Below are 12143 nucleotides of genomic sequence, written 5' to 3' on the forward strand. Positions count from 1 at the left end.
CTCAGCATGCTTTGAAGAAGATGGATAAGCATCATCAACCTCAGAGACAAAAAAAAAGTACGGAGTAGAATTACTCTGTTAAGAGCATATTAAAGACTTGACAAGGAAATTTGTGTGCAAACTGCCAGATGAATTCTTACTCATCAAGAAACAGAGTAAGACTTCAGTCAAATAAGAAACCTTTGCACAAGTTTTTAAATATACTGATGCCATCAGTATCTTTTGGTTTGTTGATGTTTCTATTTAAGTTAATTGGTTTAATTTTCAATCAGATATCAATGTATTATACATCTTCATCTCAGAGGAGTATGTTATGAAAAAAATAAAATGTATAATGGTAAAACCTTAAAGTTGGTTAAAAAACGTTATATTTTTAATGGTTTTAATTTGCATTGTTCAATTAATCCATACATTTTTGGCAATGAACTGTCATCTAAAGAAAGCCCATGTCCGTAGTATGTGCAGGATTTTTTTGTCCATTTCAAACACTCATCTTTCTACTAGACTACAGAACATAACACAAATCAGATTTTTTTTCCCTTCTTACTGACAAGATACTCTCTGGTTCCATGGTGATACAGTTTCAGTGAAAAGCTTCGTATCGCAGGTAAATGAAGTTGATGATGATAGGTGAACAACAGTAAATAACAAAGTCAGAACTAGTCTTTTATACACAGTTTATGAAAAATACATACAACATTAACCTATACACTCTGTGCAACTGCAAGATACCTGAATGAAGTAATTACTAATAAATGAAGACTTAGTTGCTAGCATTTTAAAAACACTGAAAGCATGACTCACTCATTTTTAACAGTTCAAAGACAAGCACGGGCATATTGTTAAGATCTCAGCAGTATCATACCTTTTGAATTTTCATGGCTACTCTGAGGCTGTGCAGGACATGCTGCCAGTGGGGTAAGATGTGGATCCACGCAGAGGGAGTTGCAGAGATTTTTTATAATCTTTGAGTTGGGACAAGGAGACCTCGTTGTACACTGCTGAAGTAACTTTGCTATGCATGAAGCCACATAGTTCTGTACTAGTGTATTCTCCTCTTTTTTGATAGCTTCCATTAAAGGTTTTATAACAGGATTTAATTTTTCTGGAAGTTGCTGCAAGTTCACAACTGCACATGCAGCAAAAGTGTGGACTCGCAGATGCAGCACTTGCCACTCTTGATTTGTTTCTGTAACAGTCATTTGGACTTGCTGTCTTTTACTGTCCAACTGTTGTAGAAGTTTAGGATTCAAAGGAAAGGATGATGTCACTTCATTGAAAACAGAAGTAACCTAATAAAGAGGAAGAAAAAGTTACAAATCTGTTTCATTATAAAACGGGATAACCTCTGAACACCATAGTTCTCATGGTAGAAGAGTCATTTCGACAGGTATTTTCATCTCAATTTTTCCAGCAAATAACAGGAAATGCTCCAAAATTTAGTTTCTGGAATCTTGAACTTCCAATTCAAGGGAAAGAAGTAGACATATTAAAAATATTTTAATTCTGGATTGTGAAAATTAGAAGAGGTTTAGATACTTCCCAAAATGTATCCTATACCCACCAGATCTATTCAGATATTTTGGTTTATCAATAAGAAAAAGATAGAGTGATGAGGAACACGCTATGAATACAATAGGCCAGAAAGGATGTGTAAGGTTCTGTGCATTCAGAAGTTATTTCTAAGCTGATTTTCCTTTGAGGCAAGACAGGCTGAGATAAAATCTAAGGAAAAAGTCAGAGTACAGCAGTTGCAGGACTTGCCTTATTTCCCCTCCTCCCTCCAGCTGCATGACTATTGTTGCTTAAATTTGTCACAGGAAATGGATCACAAGCACCATGAAGTCATGGAAACACCAAGCTTATTCTACTGATAGGACAGCTGGACTCTGAAGTACATGAAATATGGCAGCTTTTGAGGGCTAGTCTAAGAGTTGTTTGTTTGTTGTTTGTTTTTTTAATTGCCTTTTAAACGTTTGGGTCAAGTCTTTTAACTATGAAGCAGTATGAACCCGATACTTATATATAAACTGTAGAAGCCTTAAGTTCTACTCCACATGACCCTGATGGCTGGAATGACCAAGTGATGCAGAAAATGTGCTATGAGAAGCACAGCGTTTTTAAATTTAATTCATGAAGACACATACTACAACAGAGTTGACTTTGTCTATGTTTTTTAAGGAAATCTGAAGAGTTGAAATGGGAGCAGAAGACAGCCACAAAAAAAGGAAAGCAGGTGTGGTATGCGTTTTCTGAAGTCTTCAAATCCGAAACAGGTATCTTTTGAATATACATACATCAGTCAAGCAGCTGTATTACTAGACTGATGAGTAAATAGTTGAGGTATATGAAAACTCCTGTACTTCACATACTACAAGCTTCTATGATTACGTCTTCACCTTGGGAATCTACTCAATTTAGATGGCAGCCATAAAACTGGCTGCCAAAATCCCTTCAGCCCATTACACAATTGTCTATAACTTTAAAGATTGGTTGAGATTTACAAGTTAAACCACAACACATTGCTGCAAAAGTATTAGTTTGAGAATCTGAGGATCCAGCATCTTCCTACAGTCTCATCATGGTCATAATCATAAAATCTTAAACATTTTTCTCCTACTTCTCCCCAGCATCCCAGTTGCACAAAGTTCTGTCCAGGAACTTGATTGCCTTTCTTTCCCCAGAAAACTGTACCACATCCATCCTCATTCATTCATTCCTCTAAATCTACACACCTTTCCCACTCCAGACACCTTTAATTTAGTGGGCTTTCAAATCTACAAGCTTTTCATTTATATCCTACCTTATCTGTCCATGGTCTTTTTTATCTTTGCTTAAGAATCCATTTTGGGGTTGGAACAGAAGCCTTTTAATCTGTTGCTCCAACATTATCAGCTGCTTTTGCTTACAGAACTTTTCACATCAAGGGCTACCTTTTATATGTAAAGCACATCTAACACTGATGTTTTCAGATATATATATAAAAAAAGAGCAATTTAACAGCCAGGTGGAAATAAAAATCCTTTTAAATACAACAACTTTTAGAAAGCTCCCTTCACATGAATTTGCACAGTTTATTTACTAGTCTTTTGACAATGGTTTGCAACAGTTCCAGCTACTTTGTTCTGTGTAGATTTCAATAGTCAAACTTGCATTCTACTTAATTTTTGGTATAGTCTGTAAACATTGCAGTGTGTGTGTGGGGGTGTACTATCTATTACACATCTCATGTCAAAGGAAGTATGAAGTCATCATACGATTTCTAAAAGTAGTAATTATGCTGAATATGTATTTCAAGACAGCAATAGATTTGAATGAAGGGCAGGCATGCCTCTACTTACCAGATCATTTGCTTGATCTATTGTAAATACACTGCAATTTATTCTGTTTCCAATATCAATATGTGCATCAGCAAATAGTGAAATGAGTTGTTTACATTCATTCTGCATTCGTGTAAAAGGAACAGCAATTTCATCGTAATAGAGGTGTTCAGAAAGGACCCCAAGTAAGCGAGGTTGCACACAAATGGCCACAGCTCTACACTCCTGTAACAGAAAAGTCACATAATTTGCACTTTTGAGTAATCAAGATTTCTTTTGTTCAGATTTGAGTAATAAACAGCAGAACCTAGCTACAGAAATCCAGGTTCCAGAGGGACCATTAACACTTTTATCCATATTAGAAGTATTATGGATTATGAACAAAACTTTCAGTATGTCACTGGAACTGGAGTGATCGCGACCATAGGAAAGACAGTCATGTTAAAAGGAAGCATTGACCTCATAATGTGCATTTTGGATAGACTAATTTGTAGAAGAAATGTGAACACATTTACCGATTCACAGTTCTAACAGTTGGCATTTAGCTACTGGAGTGGCATAATTTATTCCTGCATTGTCTAGCTATCAAGATTTTAACATTTAGCTGTACAAATACCATTTTAGCTTATAGACTGAAATTTTATTTTAAGCTGAAGTAGCAGATGAGATATGGATTAAGTTTGTGAAGTCAAATTTATTTTTGCTGCAGAAACATCCTACCTTTTGCAAGGCTGCCCACTCGCAGATTACTAATGCAACACTAATCCTCTGCAAGGCAGATTTAGAATTCAAGTGGAAGAGCAGTAGCTGAGCTAATGATTCAGCTGGCTTTATTTCTTGAGTAACGGTATTTACACCTGGGTCGCAAATACAACAGCAGAGTGCTCCCAGCAACCTGATAAAAGGAGAAATAGCAGTTGCTTCAATGTTATAATTAATCATCAATTAATGATTCAAAATGAAGATGCCAAAAAGCCTATGTAGTTAGATTATAGCAAAAACATTGTGCAACAAAAAAAGATAAATTGCTTTTAAATATTTTTTCAGATTTCCAGTAAACTGACTTTGCTGCCATCATCCGAGCTCGCATGACAACATAATCCCTGGTTGCTGGATCTTCTGCAATGCTGTCTGCCCCAGCAATATATTCCTGAATCACCTCCTTATTCTGGGTTTGACCTTGACGCAGTTTAGTACCTGCCTTTTCCTGCGGAATAAAGTTGGGAAAGGTTTAACGTAAATAAAGCAATAGAAAAGATGAATTCATATTCCATAACATTTCCAATACTAATCATACCCTGCAAAAATTGGACTAACCCAGAACATTTAACCAGAACAGAACATAACCCATAACAGACTTCTGAAAGTAGTTAATTATTATAAATCCCTTCTCCATTAATATTTTGGTTTTGGTCCCAAAAAAAGATACTGTCCCCTTCACTTGAAAATTAATACTAATCCTTAACATGTAACTTAACAACTTCAGTCCACACAAAGCAAAAAGGAAGTCTCTTCCAGTATCTTCTTCAGAAATAAAGTAATGCTTTAGACTTAATCCTGTGAACAGTTGTTGAAGAAATCACTGTAGATACAGAACCAAGTAAATACTTGTAAAATACAAGATCCCCACTGAGCATACTACATGACCAAACTCTGAATTCTCATGGACAACTTGAGAACTATTTTGCTCTACAGAACCGGGGTCTACAACATCGGTTACATTTGCAGTTGTGGGAAGGCAACACTACTTCCCTCTTAACACTTCCAGAAAACGTCTCTACTACTGTGCCTGGTAATCACTTTCCTGTTTTCCCCATAACACTTAATGAGGTCACGTTTTACTTACTTTTGATCTGGTTTTTACTTCTAGCAACATATTTAAGTCAATTGGCAAATGAGATGGCTGCATCATCAAGCAGAGCCAGGCTCCCATCCACGGACAAGCAGCTGCAACCACGTACTGTACAGATGCCTTATTTAACAGTTCCAGCCATACCTGGGAAAAGAAACATAGTGCAGATCATGACAATTTTGTGTTTTTTGTAAGATCACGTACATGTTGATAAAAATGACGGAACCGTTCTTCTCCCTTTCAGTCTCTATTCTATTTCTGTTCAGACTCTATTCTGCTCACTCTGTATTCTACTGCCTTTCAGTCTGCATCACATAGATGGACTACAAATAATTAACAAGAACAGATTATGCTTTATTGGCACAAAAGAACAGAGGATACAAAGAGGTAGATACACTATCGGTATGTATCTAGGTCATAAGTCATACAGATACCTTGTGAATAAGATCCAGAATTTCTTGGTTGCTTTCCAAGATACAGAATTGAAATATGTGTCTCAACATGTCTTGCAAAATTGGAGTCAGCCATGTTGAAGAGCTCTGAAACAGGAATATTGTGATCAAGAAGATTCCAATATACACCATAATAAAATGCTAGTATCTCCAATTCTTACCTGGTCTTGAGTAGAGAGCAGTGTGAACAATGTTTCCAGTGCTGCTTTTCGTACAGAAGATATAGTATGATGCAAGAATGGCCACACACGTGGGACCAACACTGTGAGTGACTGCTGAATGCTAATACATGAAATAGAGATGAAGACACAATGAAAAGGGGAAAAATAAAAGTATTGTCACATATATTGGGTAATTTTAAGTGAAGGATCAAATGACTACAACTTAAACATTTTAAATAGTTTGAGTCAGCATCATTATTTTTCATAGAGTGTTTTTCTTACTGGTATAAAGCACTAGCTGATTTAAGCATGTCTTTTTATGGTGAAGTTTCCTAGATTATACTTAGACCTTTGTTCAAATATTTAGGAAAAAAATATTTTTGGTTTTAGATTTATTATTAGGCATGAGTTTAGACCCAAGCTTGTTTTTATTTTTTTTGTGTGAACTTGTACATTAACTGATACACATAGTATGTTTTGAATTACAGATGGGGTTAGCAACAGAACTTCACTCTTAATTTTGTATTTGTGCAAAAAACAATTTCAGCAGTGACAATCATTCAGGATGTGAAAGGCGAGATGTCTCGAGTGCAAATACTGCAGGTTTAATATATATATTATAAAAAATGTTAACATATTAACATGCAATTCCTTTAGTTTGACAATCCTGAAAAGCAGCACTGTCTTCAAACTTAAAGGGTTTTACTGTTCCAAAAAGCTAACAATAACTGCCCTTTGCAATTAAGACTTTATCTTCCAGAAAAAAAGTTTTTTAATATTAAGAAATAAGGAAGGAAGGCACTTGCCTCTGAAAAAGGGGCAAAAAAGAATTCATACATAATGACAAGCAGTTAATATCTTCCCCTGCTTTCTTCAGTGAACATTCCAGTAACTTAGTTTACCTACTGCTTTATCTACCTTTCATCAGTCATCAACTGTACTACTGATGTGAATTTTCAAGTTTGTAGCTTTCTTTAGAACTGTTCTAATAGTAATGTTCTACAGGCATGTGCATGTGTTTTCATGTAAATAGTTTGCTCACTTATTTGGAGTTTGTCAACAGAAGCAGACAAACATTTGTGGACAGGGCCACCATGTGAGTGCGGCTAATATGCTTTACAGAAATACCCAACACAACCAGAGGAGGGAGGGGAATAAAAGTCACATATAAACAATATCTATTACTTTTTAATTATTTTGGTGCCTATTACTAATGGAATTAAACTAGAAGCACTGTCCTAACCTTCCCTTTGAGGAAAAGCCAGAGTAAAATTAAACTACTGATTTAAATTGAGCATCTCCTTCTATGTAATTTAAGGCAATTTTGATTATCCCAATCTGAAAATAATGTGACAGTCATACTGTATACATTACTGGAGTAATAATAATTAAAAAGTTACCTGCACTTGCGGACCTGAGGATATGTCAGAAGGGAAGAAAGAAGGATCATGATACTGTTTGTGGAAGCTGTCAAGTCATCCAACTCCAGGAGCGCATCCCACAAAGTGTTAAGAATAAAAGGGACCTAGACAAGTATGCAGAAAAAGTTTACAAAAAGAGAAGAAAAATATCCAAGTGCTAATTATGTTATTTTCTTTGCTCAGACCAAAAGCAACAATTTTTGATCAAAAAAATCAATGGAAAACAGCTCAGTCACCTTCTGAGACTGAAGGTGGACCAGGCTTTCCACTACTGGTACTAAAGATGCTGCAGCAACGGCTCGGACATCATCATCCAGATCTTGGAGACCTTCAATTATTGCAGGTAGCACTTTAGGCAATAACGTGTCGATCATGTCCTGCCAAAACGATCAAAATAATCTTTAAACTTAAAATCACATAATGCACCAAACAAATAAAATGTACTTTACGTGTGTGAATAAACCTCTTTGTTATATAACCAGAAAGCACAGGTCCAAGAATACAATCTAAGTATCTGAAGGTACCATTCATGAAATAAAACTTAGGTTATAAATTTGAATGAACTTTAACTTTTTTCAGTTTTTGTGTAAGCAAAACCCAGTGTTTGCAGAATAATACAATGAATAAACTAAACTTCTTGTAGCACAGGGCTCTGTTAACCTCGCATATGAAAGCATGATCAAAACCAGACAGGTGCAGCCTCTATTTATAATCTGTTTTGTGCAAGTAACTGTTAATAAGGTTGTAACAATACAACTGTGTTGATATAAACCTGCAAATTTCTGCAGTGTGGATGATAAAGATGCAGTCACACATCTTAATCCACATGAGAATCCAGTGCAAACAAGTAGTTTTATCATATCAACCCATTGTTCAGGCACATCCTCATCTCTGAACAGAGCTTTCTGTTCCAAAGCTCTCTGCAATTTGTCATGAAGGTTATTACCTGACGGACTGCTAGAGCGTATTTTATTCCTAAGAGACCACCATGTCTCACTTCCCACTGCTCCTGTGTAAGCAGCTTCAGGAGAACATCGACAGTTTTATGAACTCCAGTTTCATTCATATGTTTCAATACCACTCCCAAAGTCTGAGCACAAGTCTCACGTACTGGTGCTACCACCTAGGATAAAATAAATGAGGAAACAGGTATTTCAATATGAAATTTGACTTAGAAATAAATCAATGAGTAGAATCAGGTGAACAAAACTACTATATGAGGTGAAATTTGTATATCTATTACTCTGTAGTAAGCATCTCATAGCAGTTAAAGCAGGCACATGCAGTATCAGTCTACAAAGCACAGCTGATCTGCTGCAGTATAATCTGCCAAAGTCTGCTGATCTACCTGTTCATTCAGACAACTTACTTCATCTGAAACAAAGTCTCCAAATCTGTCTAATGCAAACACACAAAGAAGTCTAATAACCAAGTCTTCCAGCCACTCCTGATGCTGCTGGATCATCTGTAAAAAGAGGAAAAAAAACCACTGTGACTATTTTTTCGTAGAGGATATCTGACATGCTTGCATTCACTACATTTATATCAAAAAGGAATCCCAGCATATGTTTAAATCCACTGAATACAGTCATCTTGCACAGATAATCAAGGCAGAACAGTCAGCACTAATTCAGCTCTGCCCTGACTTATCACAAACATCACAATGGTACACATAGTACTTTTAATCAAAAGGCTGGAAAGCACCATGTAAGGCAGACGGATGATTTTATCCCCATGCAACACACAAAGGTAAAGGTCACTTAAATAATCTGTACAAAGTAATGTCAATGCGTCCCAGGCAAATCAATTAATGCGTTTGAAGAATGTTTACAAATAAACATGAACTATGAAGCAGGACTTCTCCGATGTGGGAGACCAAGCGAAAAGAACTTGTATCTCAGTCAAGTCTCCTCCAGATTAAAGTAATTAGCCCAAGCTTGTCTTGAGGCTCTGGCATCTGTTAATTAGAGGCCCTATAGCTTTTTAACTCCAAACCCCAGAGCAGAAGCCCTATAAAAGGAACTACTCTGACATCATCTTTCTCCATCTCCATTGTTTGCCTACTAGATCAGTATTTCCCTTGAAAACTATAATTTTAATAAACAAAATTATCATCATATTATGGATTGTATCACAGAATTCATATATAAGGTCGAAGCATTATAACTTGCATGTAGCTTGCACAGCAGCCTTTGAAGCTAGCCTGGAGTACACAGTCCCTTTCCATAAATAGGTAAGAAACCAATCAGAGTATCTTATCATTGCAGTATGTGTTATTATTACTCCGCAATCTCCATGGAACAAACGCAATCCACATTGAAGCAAGGAAAGATAACAGCTTCTGCCTGCTTTCCCCATACACAAAGCATGCTAAAAGTAGTTTGATCTGCATATGAAAAATGTATCTCCTCATTCTTCAACACTCTCTAAGCTATAAGCTTTCCCTGCTGCTTTTGTATGAATATTCAGTATGAATCTGAATGCGATTCATTATTAGTAAACAAGTTATTACTGTCAAGAAATTTAAAAAGGTGTTTTCCTTCTAAATACATAGAAACTGCTTAAATACTTTCACTCATAATAAAGTAACCAGACTGATAGGCACTTACTATTTAAGTAAATAAAACGAGATGGCCTAAGACACTTCATTGAACCTAGTTACATAATCAACTTAAATAGTGAATTTTGTTTCAGCACATCTCTAACGTGACGTAATACTTTTCCAGTATGGAAGTTAGTATTTAATAAATTTACACACAGACCACATATTAATGGTTGGTTATGCAGTAGTATGTTTTCTACAGGCTTTTTAAAAGGAATTTAACATTTCATCAGTGGATGTAGTGATTTGATCCATATTATTTTGATCAGACAGATCTCATGGTTTATATTCCCACAATATCACCCATCTCCTGCAAAAATTAAGTATTTTAAGAAGTCAGTTTGCTAATCTAATTTTCCAGTAATGTTGATTTCTTAACTCACCTCTTCTAAAGAGCTGTCTCCCATTTTACCACCACTTTTACCATGAGCTTTAAGTATCTCTCTCAGTCCAGTACCTGCACCATGTCGAACCTAGAAAAGTGAAATAAAATGTGAATTATTTTAAAATACTTAGGGACAGAAGATAAAAAAATACACTGTTTAACTGAAAACACTGTATAATTGACATTAACACCTTTTTTTCCCCACATCTTTTTTTCTTAATAGAGACACGTGCAATGCAGTAGAATTAGTGGTATTCCACAGAGTTGTGGACAAGGTAGTATCTTATTAGATAAAATGATGTACTTACAAAAAACAAGTTTTTGGACAGGTTAGTATTTATTAAATATTTGTCAGTTTATGGACAGAAGCAATTAAGAATTGCTTCCACTTCTTAACAGAGAAGATACTGTTATCATATCTGCAGTAACGTAGCCAGTAAAGGCAGTTTTCATTTAGATTTACTTCCCTATGTTACAAAACACTAGTTTTTGGAGAAAGATTAACAAATATCAATGAAGTCATCTTATATGAATCTCAGGAATTACCTAATAGGCTCTGGCAGTTAGTTTCTAAATCATTGCAATTTTTGACTTTGTGAGAAGGAAGAGGCACAAGGACTGCTCACAAGTTAACCATTTATAGTAAGTTCATAAGCTAAAGGAAAGCAGCATTTTTAGTCAACTTTGTATTTATTAAACAAAATTTAGACCCCCAGTGAGTATCCTGGGGTCCACAAAAGAAGTGTCTGAGAATTACTCTTCTGCATAGTTTACAAACCTACCATGATTGGCTAAACATTACAAAAAGAAGTGAACAAATGACACAAGAAAGAAAATTATAGCCACATATGTTCCCACCAAGCAGTTGAATGGACTAGGAAGAATTTTGGAAATTACACAATAGCAGTACAAAGATATGCTACAGCAATACCTGTTTCTCATATTTTTGATCCCTAACTGGATACAACAGACTAATCAAGAAAAGCCAGCACACTAAACCTCTGTGCATGCAACATTTTAACTGGGTTTTCATTGAGAGGCCTTTACATAGGTTTGCGTAGAACTTTTTCTTTATTTTTTCTTTAATAAAGGGTATTTGATATACATGCCTGTTGCTAGTAGAAAACTATTTTATTTCGTTTCATGATAGTAACAACTAGAGATGAGTGGTTGGTAGGTTCTCTAAGTATCAGAGTATTTTACATGAAATACAAACTGAAATATGCACAGCTTGTGGCTGCTGGTAAAATCTATAAGCAAGACAATAAAGATCAGCCAGAGAGCATAGTCTTAAAATTTCAACTGTTAATCAACTTTTCAACTTATTTCAACTGTTGACACTTGTTCATACAGTCCAGGATTGCTTATGAACTAGTTTTCACAAGCCGAAAGTAACACTTTGCTAGTTAACTTCTCAAAATACGGAACAGCAGCAAGAAAGACAAATGCATAAAGGAAATACCAGTAGTAGGATTCATCTCACGTGACTTCAGCTACCTATAAGCTAGGCACTAAAATAGTCACCTAGGCTGCCTATAGACACTGCAAGAAGATGCCAGAGGGTCATTTATAAACATCTATTTTGAGGTAGTCTAACCTGTTTTTCCATCAAGAACATATCATAAGAATGATTTTGTATTGATCTACTTCCTTAATTCAGACGTGTGTGCCCTATATCAAATATAATAAGAAGGCTATAAGAATGTCTGCATTTCAGAAGACAAGTAGACTTTAACTTCAACTGCAAACACAGCCTGCTTTCAGATAGGATGAGGTTTATTAGTTTAGATGCAGTGATGTGCCACATGAACGTAATTACCCTTCTTCTGGGCCCAAAATAATCATACAGGCTGTGTATGACTTATCTCTGTGTTTCCGAGTTTGAGGTCAGTATAGGCAGAGCCAACTTGGTATCACCAAACCTGTGATACAGATAATGCCTAAGCACGT

General features: G+C 35.8%; 1 protein-coding gene across 2 annotated transcripts in view; it reads right to left on the minus strand.

Annotated features, from left to right (window-relative positions):
- BTAF1 (B-TFIID TATA-box binding protein associated factor 1) overlaps window positions 1-12143 on the minus strand; it is a 45208-nt gene that overhangs the window by 13741 nt on the left and 19324 nt on the right. For both annotated transcript variants that reach the window (XM_068688115.1, XM_068688114.1), the window contains exons 9-20: window positions 10192-10281; window positions 8576-8671; window positions 8153-8329; window positions 7443-7583; window positions 7186-7310; window positions 5786-5906; window positions 5607-5711; window positions 5167-5316; window positions 4385-4527; window positions 4041-4215; window positions 3342-3545; window positions 866-1292 (exon numbers count right to left, since the gene is read on the minus strand). In XM_068688115.1, the coding sequence (XP_068544216.1) occupies window positions 866-1292; window positions 3342-3545; window positions 4041-4215; window positions 4385-4527; window positions 5167-5316; window positions 5607-5711; window positions 5786-5906; window positions 7186-7310; window positions 7443-7583; window positions 8153-8329; window positions 8576-8671; window positions 10192-10281 (1954 nt within the window). The remainder of the gene's footprint in view (window positions 1-865; window positions 1293-3341; window positions 3546-4040; window positions 4216-4384; window positions 4528-5166; window positions 5317-5606; window positions 5712-5785; window positions 5907-7185; window positions 7311-7442; window positions 7584-8152; window positions 8330-8575; window positions 8672-10191; window positions 10282-12143) is intronic.

This window comes from Anas acuta, chromosome 7 (assembly GCF_963932015.1).
Source record: "Anas acuta chromosome 7, bAnaAcu1.1, whole genome shotgun sequence".
In the NCBI taxonomy this organism is placed as follows: Eukaryota; Metazoa; Chordata; class Aves; order Anseriformes; family Anatidae; genus Anas; species Anas acuta.